Consider the following 19,775-nt stretch of genomic DNA (forward strand, 5'->3'; position numbering starts at 1 on the left):
TTGAATAAAGATATTTCTTTTGTTGACAAATTTGATATATTCCTGGCTGCCTGCTGTGTTAACTGACGGATACGTGAGAGAAATTGGAGGGGATTTCATTTAAGAGATAATTTTAGCATGACGGTTAGTTTTTGCGTAGCATGCGTATTACTTACTGGTTGACATGATAATGTTAGTGTTATATTCGACCGAACAATAGGTTAGATTTAAAAATGAAAATTGATGTTTTTTCATGTATATATTTGCTTTCTATTCTTCTGAAACTGCGAGGGTTATTTTCCCTACTCAATTTTCTCTACACGTATGGCCTACGTTCTAATTTCTTTATTTATTGCCAGCAAGGAGATTAATGAGTTCAAAGGAGATAGAGCAAGCTCCTCGTTTTAACTAATAAGCGTAAATATTGAGACACACATTGTATCTCGTGTGAATCTATTGATTAGTATGTTGATAAAGGCTAGCTCATGTATTACGCGCCATTTTCCAATATCTTCAGTAGGACTACATACCGAGGATTTGCTCAAAATGGAAATTCGTCATCTTGAAGAAATTGCAGGCCGGATGTGGAATTCACTAGTATCAATTATAAGTTAAATGTTGACTGCTCACCTTGGAGAGGGGGATGGAACTTGACAGCCACTAAATATATCTTGCCCGGATGTATCTGGTGCCTTTCTCATTTTCATATGATATTGAGAAAGGCACCGCAAGGCCGGAATATTATTTTAATCCTTAGTTACCACGGCCTTTATTCTTTCAGTAGACACTTCTTATCCTTTTTAATTAATCACGCACCCCTCAGTGGTTAGTTTTCCAGATGTGGGCTTCACTTAGGGCCATGAGCCAACTAACCAAGGTTATATAATCTCAAACGCCCCATCGAGGATATGAGGTTCTTTGCATAGATGTTTAGGCCGAACTATTATACTAACAACTCCCTGTCTTAAATGTACGAAAGGAGAAGGAAGTAAACTGCAGCTCTTGGTTTATTGACTTATTCAATCATGAGGAGATAGCTGCAATTCACCCACTAGAATGGACTGCCCTGTAGGGTTTTAGACGTTTGCTTCATACATCCGCTTTGGCTACAATGTTTGCTTATATTTTCCTGCTGTTTTGTTCATTCTCTAATGTGGACAACTCAGCAGCAGGCAGGGCTCATTACCCTTGTTTATTTGATTCCTGCAGGTCATATACAATGAAACTATCAAGAAAGTGTGGCTTACCCTGCAGAAAATTTCGAGTTCTCCTTAGTGATTTAAGATTTTTCTTTATTATTGTCTTCTAATTTTCTTCAAATGCTTTCCAGGGCCAAAAAATTCATTGTAGACAGTGTATATATATACACACACACATGAAATTAGTCTTGGATTATCTAGGAACCAATCAAGGGTGTATTTATCATGCAGGATCAACACTAGGGGTGGGGTGCAAGCCGTGGTCGTTCAAGTTGTAACATTTTAGCACAGAAAAGGTCAATGAAACCAAAATTTTAAGGAAATTATGACAGCAATTTATTGGTTTTTATTATTATTTGCTTGAATAAATAATAATTTTATTTTAGTTCCCTGTGTTATACTAATATCATTTTTCTTCAGAAGAAAATTTGTTCAAAACTTTCGTTTTGAACTAAATTTATTTTTGCTTCTAGAGAAGGGGGGCCCCTGTTAAGTGCGCCCATGGAACCAATAGAAAAAAGTCATACTTTTCACTTTTTCGTTAAAATTTGAAATTTTGCTAACAAAAAAGTTGCATGAATAAAATGCTAAAGAAAAGGAAATTAATAATCTCTGATGGAAGATATAATTCAATTTCATTGAAATCCCTTATGGGTTATTGGAACCATCTACCAAAATCTTTAAGCACTAGCCGCACTTTCATTAAAAAAAAGAATTGTCTTTTGTCTATCCTATTAAATTCTGAGTGCTAACCTGTATGATCTTCGGGTTGCCTGCAAATTTATGTCATTAAATCATTTGGCAATAGATGGTACAACAAAGAAAATTTAAGTCATAAATGTGAAAAAGGTATAAAACATATTAAATAGGAATTAATTCAAATGAGTAATGGCAGGTTTCAAATATCTTATCATTTTATTTTTAATAATCTATAGGAGTTTAGTTTGAGATTGATTAAATAAATTTTTATCTAATCCATCAACATATTTCAGGGTTTTTGTGCAAGTGAAATTTGACCCATAGGCCCCTATTAGCCGAGGCAACCAGACGCGCCACCGGTGGCGCGTCTGGTTGCCTCGGCTAATAGAGGCCTGAGCAACCCAAGGTGGAAGGCGCGGTTGCGGGGCTCAGGCGACTGGTTTCGGTGGAAAGTCTGGTGGTGTGTCTGGTTGCCTCGGCTAATAGGACTCATTTGATTCTATGCCCCACGTCTGACCAGTTCCACCGGACGTGCCACCGGTGGCGCGTCTGGTTGCCTCGGCTAATAGGGGCCATACTGAAACTACAAGCCATACTCATTATTGGTGTAAGATAATGGCCTCTCATGCATTTTAGAACATCCGATCAGCTAATATTTTGACTCTCCATGAGTAGGCAAGAGACCATATGTCTGGCTTCGTCCAATAGTAAATGTATGTCCAATGTATGATGTAAATTAACAAATCCCTTTTTAGGGGAGCAGTTGCCTCACCAATCCCCTTTGGGATGAATGAAAAATCTGACCCCAGGTTAAGGGAAAATCTGTTTCATGCAGAAAAAATTATAGTCCTTAGGGATTTCTGCAGGCTGTCTTCCCTGCATTTATTCAAAATTATAGGACCTTGCATTCATGGGAGATGAAATGGCAAAGACCCTAAAGTTGAACCTGTGAGGAGGGTATGCTGACATTAGCCTTGGGAGTAGTGATGGCATAAGCGACTCTTTTTGTGGAGCTACCTCACCGCTCAAAGCACACTCCTGGGAGTCGCTCGCACGGTGTGACTCACCAAAGTGCTTCTGGGTTGTGGGGAGAAGGGAAGAGGGGAGTGGAAGAAAGGGGAAGGTGGTGACGGGGGGAATTTCTGAACAAACATTTAATATACAACATTTCCTAGATCTCAGTTTGAAAATTTGTATTCATATCAATCACATATTGTATAGTCACAATGTTTAACAGGTGATATAGTAACTGAGGAACCATTTCTGCCAATATGAAAATGCATTCCGTCTCCTGTGCTTAGATATGATGGCAATTTAAAAAATTCTGTTGTAACAAAATATTCTCTCCAAAAGTAGATGATCATGTAAACAATTTAATAATTAATTTCATCGATTAATCTTAGTTGTTTGTGTTAGAACAAATTTTTATTTTTGTCTCCTATTATTTTCATAAATTTGCCATTGCCGAAACCTATTGAATGAGCATCTTCCACCATTTTTCTTTCGCGATGCATGAAACATGCAGGAGAGAGAATTATGATATGGGTCATGTGAGGTTCTTTAGAGTAATATCCAGGAAATGAATCAGGAGAATCTTTCAAGTGGTGTGAAAAGGTGAGCAGTGGGCTACCTGCGAAAAGTGCCATGTGCTTCCTTTGACCCCCCAAAGGTGCGATGAGCCTCACATGGAAAATGTTTGTGGAATGAATCGTGTGCCCATTGAGTCTGACTCCCACCACACACAACTCCAACGCTCACATGGTGTGCTGAGGGAGTCATGAGCACCGGAAGTCTTGACTTCACCTCACACAATTCCAGTGCACATTGTGCGCGAAGGGAGTCGTGTGCGCATGGAGCCGACTTCTACCGCTCACGACTCCAACATGCACAGTGCACGGGAAGGGAGTCGTGTGCGGTCTGTGGAGGGGAGGGAGTATATATTCAACAACTGAACAAAATTACCATTTTATCAAGTGAAAATTGGATACCCAATATTGACTGCTGTTGTTTGTTCTACTGCAGTATGCATAAACATTTTCTCAATGGCATTAATGTTAGCACGGAAAATTCTTTGCCATTAGTATTGCATGTTGTTCTTCATCCATGTGGAGACCAACTATACATGCATGTTAATGAAAAATTTTAATATTTTCAGGTCCCCTCTGATTTTTCGGATCAGAAAAAAAGGATCTTATGTGGATTGGACAATAGTCGTAAGGGATCCATCGACTCTCGGATTGAAAGTTTAGTGTGTTTCATTAATGACCTGCCAGATTATGTGACAACAAGTTCGTGTTCAGGGAGGATCATAATGTTTTGTTTGGTTGGTGGATTTTTCGTGTTTAATGAATGTGGAATTCCTCCAGGTTACGCATTAATTAGGTTTCCTCAAATAGGATGAAGGTCAGGGAAGCAAGAAGAAAGGTTGCAAATGGCTCTACACCAGTCATGATCTTGTTGATGAAGCTTCCTTAATTTCACACTTGAATCCAGAAGAAGGCAACTTAGTCTTGAAGTTTGAGCCTTTGATTTTACATGTCCGTTGTTCCAACATGGAATCTGCAAAGGCACTGGTAAGCCTATGATGTTTAATTTATTGAAGTTCTTCCATAAAAAAAGAATGAATTACTTCTCAATTCTAATAAAAATCCGGTATGGGCATTACAGGGTTAGTACTAAAATTTTAACTTTCTATCTATGTATTATCTCATTGTTACTTTGGAGAACATTGTATTTCCACACTTTAAAAAGATTGTGTGATATTTTGTTCTTTTGAAGCAAGATCAAGTATTGAATTTGAAGTTTTACTTGGCTCCTTATACTTAAATGCCGCATGATATTAGTTGACCCATAGTAATAAAGGGCTCGAGTCAACAGTATGTAATCTTTTTGTTGATTTTTTCTTATATTTCAGGACAAAAATCCCTGTCATGTTAGACTTGATTTTGTAGACATCTTTTCTTACTTGATATTAGTACTATCTGATCGGTATTGCTCTTACCTGTTGGTTTTTTGAATTACATATGAAATTGGCAAATTTATATGACATATTTCATCTAGAACCTTTTCCAGGTATAATTCTATTTATTAAAATCCTTATTTTCTCAAGTCTTATGAAAAAACTTTTGCACTTTTTGCTATTCGAGCTTTCAATTTGTGGTAGTGACAGTTCATGCTGTTATACTCAATGATTTTCTGTTGGTACATATTTACATAATAAATCACTCTTTTTCCCTGCCTTGTGCTATTTTCATGCAAAAGGTCCTCTACAGTGAGCCGTATTTACTGCCAGCATTTTCACCCCCTTATTTATAATAAACTATTCATAAAGAAACAAACCTGGTTCTGGTACAAAGCATCTTCTTACCTCCTCTAATTATGAAGCCATAAAAAATTATATTCATTGTAAAGATCAGAGGCCATTTCTTTGCCTAGTAGGTTCTGTGAAAGTTGTTGATGATGACAAAGTAATTTTCCTTTGATTTTAGTTAACCTGTTCACTTACGGCTGGTTTTAAGAACTCTGGATTTGTGGTGGGCAAACAAGGGAGTTTGGTTTTAGCCGTCAGGAGTTGCTTGGGCCTTGAGGTTCCACTTTCCAAGGATGGTATTCAGCTCGTGTCTAATGAGGTGAGGAAGAGATCTTATTAGGTGTCCAAAATTGTCTAAAAGGTGATCAAAAAAAGATATTTTTTGATTGTCAGAAGTTTGGGTGAATATTTTTGTGAAGTAGAGAACAAATCACAGAAACAATGAACTTGATTGCACAATATTTGACCCCACTGCATTGCCTGAGAGAATATCAGCCCCTTTTTCTCTCTAAGTGCCCGTGTTACAGGGGCAAACATAAGGTATTTCAGAATTGCTGTTACAATTAAGATTAGCAATTTTTGACGAAGCTGATATTTTTCTCTGGTGTGCTAATAATGAAACCTTCAAAATAATTCCCACATACTTCGAGTTGAAAAAATATTTTTTTGAGCACCCTAGATAAGGCACCACTTTAAATATAGCTTATCAAATCATCTATTTAATCGTATGTGAATATAACAATCTATTGTATCAGTTATCTTACATTATGGTCTGACTAAGGTCAGGGCCATGATGTCAACTTAGTCTGCAAATGTGGGCTACCACATGGGAGATAAAAATTATTGCTAAGACAAATGTGCTAAAAAATTTATTGAGCCCTTTCAATGGATTAAAAATTCTACCATAGCATATTGGGATGCAATGGAAAATTAGGAGTGACACCCTCTTGAATATCAGATCATAAGGAAGCAGCAATCAATATTTTAAACTCATCCCGCTTGTAATTTTGTGTCATAACCCCCATAACTAACTCCCTGGATTCTATTTAAAGCTTAAAATTTTCCATCCGTAACAAGGGAAATAACAATATTTCCATGCGGGTGTGAAAAAATTAAGTGATACGAGAATTGAGTGGAGAGCTGCATCAAACAAATCTTAGGATTGTAGACCAGAGATGATGAACAAGGGATCACGCCATTAATCACTGACAAATGACTGTTTTAGGTGGTCTATGTCAGTGATGGCTACAGTGATAGGGATTCCCTTTGCTATTTCTACCAATTAGCTTGTACCTTTTTCACTCACCGAAAATGTCATGTGGCCAATAAGAGTCAAAATAAAGTCGAAAGAAAAAGTCAAAAGAGTGTTTGTAACACCATGTTGGACTTTCAATTCATGGTATTAATGTTGAGGTGATACTTGAATTGATGAAGATAGGGATAGCAAAAATTACTGAGCTACCATATTCACAGTTACGGAAAAGCTATCACCCAAGCTAGCCCTCAGAGGGATGAGAATAATTATCATATGATTAGGGAGTAGAAAAGACTAATTTTTCATTTGCTTTCGCTGCTACCTTCATTACTTTCAGAATTTGTACTTCGTTATTGAAGATGTATTTTTGAACCAATGTCCACTTTATTCTCTCTCCGTATGGTGCAAAAATAATATAACTTGGTGGCTTTTGGGACTGCTTGGCTTCTTCTTTCTGAGGAATACCATGATTTTGTCTTTTTCATTTAAGGACATATTTAGAGAAGTAAATTTGGTGAGACTGATCTGAGCTGTTGAGACTAAGGCCAGATGCAGAAGATACAGTGTGGCAGCGATTTAGTTTCAAACCATTTCTAGTTTTTGTAGTAAGACTAATTAATATTTAATTTGGATTTCAGTACATCAAGTTCTTGGCTGAAGTTGCAAATGAGAAGATGACAGAAAACTTCAAGAAAACAGACAGCCTTTTTATTATTTTGAAAGAACACTTTGAAAGTTCTTGACTATTGCTTTTTTCATTGAAGATTTTTTCCTATTTTTTATAAATGACTGTTGATGAGTTTTGTCTATAACGACTCTCAAGATATCCTAAGAAAGTGTTGCAGTTCACCCAGGGAAGTGATTGTGATGAAATATGTGGCCACATAATCAATCTACTGACTGCCATGGCTTACTCCGAAAGGAGAAAAAAAATTTGTGAAACTTGCATGTAAACACTTCATTTTATCATTAGATCTAATGGTAGAAACCTTTTGATCACCATTCGGCCCTAAAATCTAATTCTATGGAAGTCATTATTATGACAATTTAAGAATCTGTGACCAAAAGAACCAAAATGGAAGATATATGAGGGAGTAGAACTTAGGTCCCACGTCAACAAATTTGCTGTGACAGAACAAGCAAATATTGAACGATTGATTGTGTGCGCAAGGAGGAGGCATTCAGAAGCCATACTGACGAGTTTAAACTGCTGTTTAAATATTTACCCACAATTATTCCTATAAGCTTTCATCCCCAAAGGTACAACTTTCACTACTGGAGAAATATGATTAATTTTCGTCTTCAAAGAATAGGATTAACTCAAATGTTGATAGTGTGCAATTTCCAACAAGTAAATGGAACAATTTAAATAGCATAACGTCTTATAGCCACCACATTATTTAAGTTTCAACCCTAAAACCTATTAGGGATAGCAGCAAGGTGGGATGCATTGGGGTTGCCAAACCTCTCATTTTTTATGACCTATTTCTCTCATTTGTGTATAAACCCTTTCCTGCCGGTACCTACAATAGGAAAATGATTTCGTGCTACGAGTAGCATGAGAATATTTTAAACCTCCCTGTACGGAGCTCTTTTTTGGGGGTGAGTTGCCTGGGTAATTTCGTCCCTCAATTTTGGGACCCAGCTCATTTGGGTGCCCTTCCCTTACCACTGGACTATACCCTCTAACCCTACCATAGCACGAATCCACGGTCAACTTATTACATTACTAGTGTTTTTTCAACCAAGCATTGTATTTGATTTTCAATAATTTTCTCTTCTAAAAGAATTACTAACATTATTTTAAGCACTGTGGAATTTTAAACGGGTTCCTAACGTTAATAACAACAAAGTTATACACAAGGTAATAATGCTATAAGTCCAGAAGTAAGTTGTTTTTAATGCTAAAATTTCATTTAAAATTGCTTACATATATGCAGAACAAAATGAAGAATTTGTTTCAAAGTATAAAAAAAATTGTAGTATGCACAAAATACATCATTGAAAAAACTATTGACATTATAACCACTTCACAACGGATTCCTGCAGTGAGGATGATTATAAATGAGTGGGAGGGTCAGGCTTAATTGCCGAGGAGTGGCCCTAAGGACTCGCTAAGCTGGGTCTCATGCCGGCCCCGAATGCATCAGACAATAGCTACCTCAGCAGTCACTTCCCTTCCATCGCGTCAGCCAGAGCCAACGTCCAGTCATTAGCATTGAAAAATCTGTTACTGCTATACCCGATGTCAGGTCTTCTACATATGAAAATGTCCGTCCACTCCTGATGTCCGGCGCAAAAGGGTCAATGTAGTGGCAAAACTAGTGTGTATTCTACCTAGAATGGCCTTTGAGTTTAGCACCTCCTGTGCACTTTCTTTATCACAGTGGGGGTGGAGAGGAGTGTCCCCCCTCCACCCCCAGCTTCGTCACCTTATTAACTTGAACACCTTTTATAGGATTAATTTACAGGTTTGTATGTGCTCTATGATCTCTTGAGTGCACGCAGAATTACATTGTGTGCACATCACTACATAAGGAATTTTTTTCTGGTGATGTTTTTGAGTCACATCTTCCTTTTTTTGTAATATTGGCAAGCTTAGATACAATAACAAAAAGGAGGCCTAGATATAGTAGTGAGAAGTGATGATCTATCACTACATTTGCATTACAACAATCCTGACTTCGGATATTAGTGGGTTGTTTCAAGACAACCTTGCAAATGCGAAAAGATGACTGTCCTGAATGAAAATGGGTTTCATCTCATAATTATCCTACACCTTTTGGAGACTAATCAAATATTAGGCATACTGAACTATGAAATATAAGCATAAGCATTCCATCGAAATACTGGCATTATACTTACAAAAATGAGAATTCTTATTATTTTCCATAGCACCTGTTTTTACATCAACCGTAACATGAACTTAAGACCCATACCTTTAACCACACTATCCCCTCTCGAGTTCATATCCCAATCCTTCCACATGGTGCATCAAGTCATAATTTGTAGTTGTCATCAGTCAAGATTTTTCATGAGCATAATATGTAAACTAAAATTTAAATTAACTAAGCAACACTTGCAACGATGAAGATCCATTAAGTATGGCTCAAAATTGAATACTATTTATTCCCCAGACGAAATGTCTATCATTTTACGTATTATCTGCGATATTCTTGCAAAATACGCTTTAATGGTATCACACTAGTGGCAATGATAAGTTTTTTTAACAATCTAGGTTAGAACTTTAAACCGGGGTAACTATTGGAGTGAAGACAAGTATTTAGAATGTAAAAGCTACGTATCGTCGGTAACAGATGAGAAACAATCAATGGCCCAGTCCATATCGATTCAGGCAGGGGGGTTACCTTCATAGTCTCCGATTTTGTTGAATTTAGCATATGTCAAACTTCAGGACAAAGTAAGTAATACGTCATTTTTATTTTTGTCCAAAAAAATTTTTGGCCCGAGATACATCCCATCGAACATGGACCCGCGGGTGCTATTTTTCACTTGTGATTTTGGACAAAATACTAAAATGCTCATATCTCAGGAATGATTCAAGATATGTTGCTAATTTCTGTTTTATTTGAAAGGTAATAATTTTGGGATTAAATCCATATCTTTGATTTGAAAATTTGTGCCCACTTTTTTTTTGCTGCAATTTTTTATTTTTTTATTTTTTTTTATTAAAAAATATTTTTTCTCGAAAATGCCAATCCTAAAAATTTTTATTTTTTTTCTGTTCATCAATACCATTGAGCACTACAATCCCTGAAAAGGAGAGCTTCCACTTTTCAGTTTAACAGGTTTTATAAACAATTCAAAAAATTTCCATGCATTGCGCAAGTTTCCATTACCACATTCTCAGATCACAACACAAAATAACAATCTCTAGTCTAACTTTAATTTTTTTTATTCTTCTTAACTATGAGTAATAGGCACAAATTTCAAACATATTAATGGATTTCAAATTATATGTGCAAGTTTAAAATATACAGCTTCCAAGGCATACTTCTCTGAACTCTGCTTAGAACTGAATTTAACAATAGGGTGGTTTCCTATTAATATTTTTATTGCCTAAATCGAAAGAATATTATTCCTGGAGTACGTATTTCACGCTTTTAGATTTTTAAATGAGGATATATATTTTTCGCGATTAAATTAAAAGTGAAAAATTTCAAACACGCAAAAATGCAACGGGTAAATATGAATGCCGGGAAAAAGTCCGTGTGACGTTGCGGTGCAGGATGCTAGCAGGTAGCATAGTACCATGCTATCTGGTAGCGCTTGGCTTAAGTAAGGATTATTAATACCTTATCAAACGAAGAAAACTTTCCGACCTTAGCCAGTTTTAATAGGTGATTATTAAGACATGTTTCCCTGAGCTCTGTGCCTCATGCATGCATTGGTAACCTCAGACAATGTAAAACTCCTATCTACTCGTATAGAAACTAGGTCCCTGTGACGTCACGTGGAGTGGCATCGCATGAGCGCCAATCTGGCCTTTTTCAAATGAGGATAAAGTTGACCCTTGCCATTCGTCTATAATAATTTGTATATTACCAAATAATTTGTATATTAAGAATACACTAATGGTAGGAAACTACCCTATTCAATGAACTAAAAATTAGTTCAATGGCATCCGTATCTTCCTTTGATATTGAATTATGTCATTGAGAATCATCAAGAATAGTCCACATTATTGCTGAAGATCGTTAATGATTTGGAAATTTGATTCAAAAACTTAACTGAATCTTCTAGAACAATTTAGAAGCATCCAAATAATTCAGGAGAGTAACCTAAAGTTCTAGAGCAAAATGAAGCTTCCAGATAATTACAGATCATTATAGAACACTACAACAATCAACAAAATTGAAAATAATTCCAGAGTCTAACAAAACACTCTAGAACCATGTGGAAGCTTCCAATTACTTTCAGAAAACCTCTATGGACAAGGTGGTACCTTCCATATAATTAAAGAATGTACAGAACACTCTATAACAATCTGAAATAAACCAGAAAATTATATATTTTTGACCGGTCACATAACAGGGAGGACACATGAACTTACAGTTCAGTTGTCAACAGGCAAAAAAAGAGAGCAGTTAAGAAATTTTTGGTTAACAGTACCTGTGAAACTTTTTGAGAGTTCTGCTGACTGACTGAGTTGTGGTGTTCGTGGAAAAGACTACTTGAAATGTCTTCTGACTAGGGGCCATAGAAGAGTGAAGTGTGCGGACTATTTGCGTATCCACAAAAGAGTGTTATATGTATAAGACTAGCAAAAAGACAGACTTGTTTCAGGTTGGAAATAAGAGTGATCATTTTAAAAGTCTGTTTCAAAGTGAAAACGTTTCCAGTAAATGACTTTTTAAGTTCTCAATGCTTTAACACTGTATCAATAAATGACAATATGTGAACAAGAAGCCTCTCATGTTGTGTGTGATACATATTTTGTAACTGCAGTGGAAGAACTACATATCCTGAATCAGTCAGCTACAGAAATTGGTGTTAGCCATGTTAAGAAAGTTTAGTCCAAAGAAGTTGAAGAATTCCGCCAGCAGAAAATAAAAGAATGGTCAAACCAAATTACCTCTGTGAAAGGAATTCAGAAGACACATTTCTGGATTCAAATTGACGGGCGAATTATATTGCACGAAATTTAAAGAGCAAGAAAGAAGAAATTTCATTTGTCAAACCAAGATCTCAGAAATCCCAAGAGAATATTCAAATTCACAACCTACAAAAAGGAATGTTTGTGGCCTGTGTGTATGACTGTGACTGGTGGATTGCAGAGATTATAGATATCAGTTGTGCGTTAAGTGAAATAATTGTAAACTTTATGCTGCCACATGGACCGGCTGCTGGATATAGATATCCAGATGAAAGACAGCAACACCACCACCAGTGCTCACTTGCAATTCGCGATGTTTTGAAGATTTTGAGTGCCCCAGTTCCTATTGGTTCAGCAGGAAGACATCATTCAATATCAAAGGCAGATACTGATTGCATTGAACAAATTTTTAGTTCATTGAATTCAATTGAATTAAATTCAGTTCTAAGCAGAGTTCAGAGAAGTATGCCTTGGAAGCTGTATATTTTAAACTTGCACATATAATTTGAAATCCATTAATATGTTTGAAATTTGTGCCTATTACTCATAGTTAAGAAGAATAAAAAAAATTAAAGTTAGACTAGAGATTGTTATTTTGTGTTGTGATCTGAGAATGTGGTAATGGAAACTTGCGCAATGCATGGAAATTTTTTGAATTGTTTATAAAACCTGTTAAACTGAAAAGTGGAAGCTCTCCTTTTCAGGGATTGTAGTGCTCAATGGTATTGATGAACAGAAAAAAAATAAAAATTTTTAGGATTGGCATTTTCGAGAAAAAATATTTTTTAATAAAAATAAATAAAAAAATAAAAAATTGCAGCAAAAAAAAGTGGGCACAAATTTTCAAATCAAAGATATGGATTTAATCCCAAAATTATTTCAAATAAAACAGAAATTAGCAACATATCTTGAATCATTCCTGAGATATGAGCATTTTAGTATTTTGTCCAAAATCACAAGTGAAAAATAGCACCCGCGGGTCCATGTTCGATGGGATGTATCTCGGGCCAAAAATTTTTTTGGACAAAAATAAAAATGACGTATTACTTACTTTGTCCTGAAGTTTGACATATGCTAAATTCAACAAAATCGGAGATTATGAAGGTAAGATTTTTTCTTTGGCTGCCTGAATGGATATGGACTAGGCCCAATGCATAATATGACCATCCTCCCAAGCCTGACAGAAAATTATTTTTTTGGATATCCACTTAGCAGCATTTACCTTCTTTATGTCAGTGGTTGAGATTTGATGTTACCGAACACTAAAATACAACCCGACGGGGGAAATGTTTGAAACAAAATAATTTGAAAATCAAGGAGAATGTACAAACATGCCGTACTCAACACTCTCTCTCATATTTACCCAGAACGAATTATCAACATGGATGTAAATAAAGAATTGCTTCATATAAGTAGGTCATAAGAAAGCGAGGATTTATTACAATAACTAATGAAAACATGCACGACAGAAGATGTGAGTCTTGAACATGGAATCTAAAGGGTACCTAATAAGGTTGACAATCTATAGCTGTACATGACAGGCACCTCAAAATCTTTCGACAGAAGGGATCCAAAGAAATTCGTGGAGTGGTAGCAGTAAATATAAAATATCAATGGTTTAAATTAGCAACATATATAAAAATAAACAATTAAATTAACAAAACACTTTCTCGAAATCGATCCCTTAGTTAAGCATGGTATGCCTGTCATAAATGTGGCGTCTCTGCTCTCTAACTTGACGTTTCCACTTGTCTTGTTGATGGCCCACTCTATTCAGGACATTTCCACGGACTCTCATGGGATGCGACTGGCCCGGAGGAGGAGCACCCGCTACAGAAGGCCCTTGAGCAGCTGTCCTCCCAACAGTGTTCTCTTCAACAGCACCAGCTGCCTCATCCTCTTCGTTGGTCTGCTCGTGATAGCTTCCTTTGACACGCTTATTGAGCAAGGGATCGAGACAAATAAGAAAGAGCATATATATGACCAACAGCGAAATAATCCAAATAACGATAATAACCACAACTTTTATCGTGGTAGTATTTCTACTCTCATAAATACATTCACATCTTGGACAAAATTCTTGCTCTTTCCCCTTAATGTCATCGGCAACCTTAGGAAGAACAACGTTGTCACAATTGCACTTGTTCGGTGGCACATTACCGATGTAATGCTTCCTATTTGACTGAGTTCCATTTACAACGGAAGGATTAGGGCAAACACATTTGCAACGAGCATCCTCATATTGAGCCTTGACAAATCCAAGTGCACAGCATAACACAAACACTATTAATGGCGTACTCCTCATGATGCCTATACAACGAATACGCAGAAGACAGTTAATTTCAATACAGTAACATTTAATAAGCAAAACTATGCTTACTAAATGTCAACACGCAATGACCCACTCGCAACACAAATTTGACAACCTTCGTTTTTTACGTTATATAAACACACGGCCACATAGCGACACAAGCCTGAAACGAGAATGGAGAAGGGGCGTTTTTCTCGAAGTACTTGATTCGTCCAATCCACAGCAGCACATTCGGCAGTACAGCAGCGACGTCGCGGGTAGCGGTGTTCGTTGTATACTAGTGCCTTTCTGCGGCCACTGACGAGGCGGGAAAGTCTGGTGCCTTTTAAAGTGCACTCAGTTGATGGTAGACCGCAGATGCCCTAATTTTCTTTAAAAAATTAATATTCCTATTCAAATTAAATCTAAATTTAACAGATTAGGTTATATTACTTATACGTAATTAATAAAATTTCATCACTTATATAATCTACAAAGTTAAAAAATGCTTTTCAGTTCAAATGTTTCCTATGTGTGATCAAATAACCACCTCAGAAAGTTCTTCCACTATCACAATGGTTCCGCTAGAAATTAGGATAGTGTTTTCAAATGCCGCATGGGCTTTGCAAGACAAATTAATTTCCATTAAAGCCAGTGATACTCTTAAGCACAGTGTGGAGCTTGATATGAATTTTTGGCAATCTAGATATCTAACATCGTGAAGACAAGGTATCATCAAGCATAATACATGAGTACATATCTTACGACTGTTTGCAATATTGCTCTTCCTTAAGAAATCCAACTGTAATGCAAACTTAGATGACCATAATATATTCAGATAAGCTTCAAATATTGCAGAAAACTGAATGTTCAATTGAGTCACTGAAAGGGAAGGAAAATTCATTTTCAGTTATATTTTTTCAATACTGATAATGAACGATTATGAAATTCTGATCAAGTAGGATTAACACATTCAGCGCGGAGCACGTCAATTGACGTGGTCCCGTCCAAGCCGAGATACGGAGCACGTCAATTGACGTGGTCGGCCGGTCAGACTTTCTTGGTCGGCGTTTCTCCGCCTCCGCACGAGCCTAATATCCACTTCCGAGTCCTCCAATCGTGTGCATGGCCTTCAGCAAGCTTCCCTCTTTCGACCCTTGTGCGCCGTTTGAAAATAGCAGTATTTGAACGGAAGTTATGGCGCGAAAACCACTCTCTATTTTTCTTTCTTATTTAAATCGCCCGAATCTGACGACGTTCATGACAATCGGGCCCGCATTGAATGTGTTAATGAGGGGTGATGATTTTAATTTCCAGAAACATCAGCATTCTCAGTTTGAACTGCTCCATCCCCTATAAATGGCTCTGGATGGCCATGAGCCAAAGGAGTGAGGCCATCATTTTTTCACTGCAAATAGCTTGAAAAGAAGGCGACATATGGAGAGAGACAAAAAATAAGTCTCTTTCTTTTAAAACTCTGTCACCATGAATTATTTACAAGAACTTGTGAACAGGCCCGTGCTTGGGCGCCGGGACACTGGGACGTATCCCGTAGCGCCCTCCACCCTGAAAATCTTTGGCACCCTCCTGTTCGGAAACTGACAAATTTCACAGCCAAAATACCAATATTGAGCAGTTAAATTGATTTCCATGATGTCTTATTGACAGCATAATAAACACAGTCTTGAGTAAACAAAACAATAATCAAAATTAATATAATTCATCTTGGATCATTCCGGTAGTCTTCCCCCTGCATAGTGCTTGCGCTCTCTTGCCATGGCCATCCACTGTCCTGAGAAGGGGTCCAGCACTGGCCTGCTTGTGAACGAGCCCATTAACCAATAATGTATTTGGGTTACTGTATGAATGCCAATCTACCGATTCGATCGATGGATTTTTCTTCCTCATAGGAAAATCCACTAGGATTGGTAGAGTATTAATTTGCGTTTCGCTGTTAGTAGGGCCCGCCCGCCTTTGTGACGGTGCGGGATTCCTCGTCCCTTCCCTTCTTTCCCTATCCCCTCCCCGGAGGCGTCGTCGGGCTCTCATCGCGGCGGCGCCTCCTTCCTTGTTCCTTCCCCTTCTGGGTGCAGAGGAGAAAAGCTAGCGCTTACAATCCCTGCCCCAGGAGTGCATCCCCACGAGCCCGCCCTAGGGTATCGTTTCCACTGTATGAATGCTAATTACTCCATAGTATTATCATGACATAATATAAAGAAAGACTATTGGTCTAAGATATGGTGGCTGGAATGCCCGTTGAATTTTTTCCTCTCTATTGTTGTCTACCACCACAAGCCTTTTCATAACTTCTCCCTCAATATTAGATCCTCTCTTGGTATTGCAACTTTGGCTGATTGCCGTATCCTCAATGACTGGAGACATATCTTAATTATTATTAATGGCAAATACAGATCATATGACTCTTTCTCTTTTCCCACTTCGTATTCCTTCATGTATGACGAGGTTGAGTGACTTATTTCATTGTTTCACCCCCCGTCTTCTATCTCTAAACACTCTTTTCTATTCAGACTTCCTTCCTCCTTGAACTACTATTCAAAATGTGTAACAAATTGTGATCCTATTTTTTCATCCCTCATACATCTTGCATCATCTCTATTGTAATTATCCCCCTACTCCTCGAACCACCCTATGAAGTCTACCATTCTTTGTTATTTATTCGTAAATACTGTTGAATATTATTTGTTCATTGATGGTTACATTTTGCTTAATTAAAGTTAACTGTTTTCTTTGTTATCATGAGTCCCCTTTAATTGGCCTCGTGCTGTTTTTGGACTGCATTAAATTAATTTTAAAAAAGGGTAATATTGATCCTTGCTCTAAATAAATTCATCAATTATTATAAATGCTGATCATATTAAAATACTTGCAGATTGAATGCCAATTGAAATAACCTGTGGATCAAATGAATACAGATGGAGAAAAAATAATCAAGAACAAAGAACCTATCAGGCAGTCACACGTCAGCATCACTTGCAAAGTACATATGTAGCAAAACAATCTATTTGCAGCTTCCCTCTCACTGGAAGTACATATTCACTTTCATTCACAGACTTGACAGAGATCTTGACACAATTTATAAAAAAAATAACAACTGCTGAGCATTTTTTTATTATTTATGAAAAAAATCAGATTTCATAATTCTTTTATATTACAAAGAAGTAAATTCTCATAAAAATCTTGTACTGTACCCACAGAGCATTTTTGAGCACTTACTTTGAGAACGACAGTGGCCGTCTTCACCTTGGCATCATAACAACAAAATGAAAAATATTCTCATTGAAATACTATCTAATGGTCAATTGTGTTTGGTGTTATCTAAATCCACAGCATATTTTCAGGTACAAATGTACTTCCCATTATTAAAATACTGATATGGTGGTTGAAGGTGGCAATGATTTAAGGCCATTCAGGGAAAAATAAAATTAAAATAGTATAAACCAACTTTTGGTTATCCATATGATTAAAAACTTTGCCGCAACGAGAGCTTGTTAGAGCATCGTAATATGAGTGAGACACATACACATTATTTTTCTGAAAAGGACTGCCTTCAAATGGTGATTTCTCAAAAGTTGTTAAGTTTTTTGTTAATCTTTCAAAAAAATAGGTTTTCATACCTTAATTGTAGCATCTCTAGATCAACAGTATTAAATTAATAGTCAATTTTTCTAGGGCCTTGAGTCCAGCCATAGCTAGTATCATCTACCCTCTGAAGCAGTAAAAAAAACTTGATAATCCATGTACCTCATCATTATTTACCCTAACGATTTCAAGGCAGAATATTACCTTACAACAAGTAGGTTGCCTTACTCTATGAGACTTCTTCTTGCTTAAACCGAAACTTTCTGGTCCATTCACTGAATTATACAATTCTCTAATTTCTCTAGATTTATAAATCATTTTCAAGCGTAAGTAATCAACTGCATATATTCAACAGTTTGAAGCATTAAATTACCATTAGCAAATAGCATTTAAAAAATTAGAAGTATCATTAGAAGGGGAGCATTGTAGCTGAGTGCGTAGAGCACTTGGCTGCTGATTGACGTGTCCTGGTTCAAATCCTGGGTGAAGCCTCGGACTCCCCAAAACAAAAATTCTTGAAGTGCAAGATGGCCCAGGGAAAAGAATTGCCTCTCCCACCCCAGAATGAAGCTTTCGGATCCCCTGAAACAAAAATCCTTGAAGTGCAAGATGCCCTGGGGAAAAAGCATTGCCCCCCCTACCGCAGAATGTGTGAAGTTCACATGCTTACGGCTTAGTTTGAGGTGAGCTCTACCCTCATCTATCCAAACCGACCTTCAGGTTAAATCACTGAGTGTGATCATCAGAAAATGAAATTTCAATTATCCTGTTCAAATAAAAATATGTTACCACAAAATGTCTGAAATGCTTGTCTCATTTCAAATGAATTCTTAATCCATGATGAAATCTTAATCCATCATCCTAAAAGGAGGATACGACTTTATACATAGGCGCAGCAAATCAAAGAGTTTGGATACAGGCTTATGGGGAGACGAGAATGGATGGTCAATGATAGGTCACCAAGTCCGACTCAAAACGTAACTTTATCAGGTCTCATCCGAAAGAATAGATTCCTTTTTTAAGAGATGCTTCACATTTGATGCATGAAGAGCATCCAATCTGGCTAGGCACCATTGGTATGTCCACCTTAATGATGTATGCAGCAAAAATAATAGTAAAAAAAGAAAGACCACCAAATAATAGCATAAATAGTCCAAATTATGCAAATATCTTATAAATAAATTATCAAGCTTATAAATGGTTTGATATTTCCCTTTTATCTTGAGAGAATGATACCAGCCAGTTGGCTTTCTGGAAGATCGGATGCAATCTGGATATTTGAAAAGATGAGACAACTATCAGATATCACATGATTGAAGTAGGTACATGTACAAACAGACGAGTCAACTGTATGGCTTGATAATGATATGACGATTGGCAGAAAGCTAGAGTCAAGAGTAATTGATTATTTCCTATCAGTATAGCAGACTAAACTGGTCATAAATGCATAATGAAATAACTGTTAGCAAATTATCGGAGTTTAACTACCACAGCAGGGCATTTTTTGAAATCCATTTATGACTGCAATAGTCACTGCAGTATAAATCAAGTGATGCTCGTCAAAACTCCCCATTGAACTGGTATAGTTCCAGAATGAACTTAGAGACAAAATGATCAAAAATTGACCAGAAAGAATTCAGAATAGCACCTAACCGCTCCATCCTACCATATAATGAATTAAATATCACTGGTTCTCCAGCATTTTAAGGAGACATTGTATACAATACTTTGACGAATAATACAGATATAAATTCATAATGATTAAAAAAATTTGGTAATTACTTACAAAATTGAAAGGATCGGAGAAAATCACTCCTAAAGGAGTA

At 36.8% G+C, this 19,775-nt stretch overlaps 2 protein-coding genes across 2 annotated transcripts; one reads left to right on the top strand and one right to left on the bottom strand.

Annotated features, from left to right (window-relative positions):
• The first annotated feature begins 24 nt into the window (after nt 1-24).
• Nucleotides 25-7,425, top strand: LOC124166700 (tRNA wybutosine-synthesizing protein 3 homolog). Its single transcript, XM_046544351.1, has 5 exons — nt 25-123; nt 4,033-4,200; nt 4,274-4,450; nt 5,366-5,506; nt 7,081-7,425. The coding sequence occupies exons 1-5, from the start codon at nt 118-120 to the stop codon at nt 7,183-7,185; spliced, it is 597 nt and encodes a 198-aa protein (XP_046400307.1). The 5' UTR covers nt 25-117; the 3' UTR covers nt 7,186-7,425.
• Nucleotides 7,426-13,468: 6,043 nt separating this feature from the next.
• On the bottom strand, nt 13,469-14,566 carry LOC124166589 (uncharacterized protein CG1161). The gene has a single exon (XM_046544163.1). The coding sequence runs from the start codon at nt 14,362-14,364 to the stop codon at nt 13,744-13,746; it is 621 nt and encodes a 206-aa protein (XP_046400119.1). The 5' UTR covers nt 14,365-14,566; the 3' UTR covers nt 13,469-13,743.
• Nucleotides 14,567-19,775: the final 5,209 nt, after the last annotated feature.

The sequence above is a fragment of the Ischnura elegans genome, chromosome 10 (assembly GCF_921293095.1).
Source record: "Ischnura elegans chromosome 10, ioIscEleg1.1, whole genome shotgun sequence".
NCBI lineage: Eukaryota > Metazoa > Arthropoda > Insecta > Odonata > Coenagrionidae > Ischnura > Ischnura elegans.

What these genes read in the sequence shown, in the direction of transcription:
- LOC124166700 (XM_046544351.1), top strand. An exon ending in GGATCATAATGTTTTGTTTG is followed by an intron (nt 4,201 to 4,273) that starts GTTGGTGGATTT and finishes TTCCTCAAATAG; the next exon opens with GATGAAGGTCAGGGAAGCAA. An exon ending in TTCAGCTCGTGTCTAATGAG is followed by an intron (nt 5,507 to 7,080) that starts GTGAGGAAGAGA and finishes TTTGGATTTCAG; the next exon opens with TACATCAAGTTCTTGGCTGA.
- LOC124166589 (XM_046544163.1), bottom strand. Translation starts at nt 14,364, where the DNA reads ATGAGGAGTACGCCATTAATAGTGTTTGTGTTATGCTGTGCACTTGGA.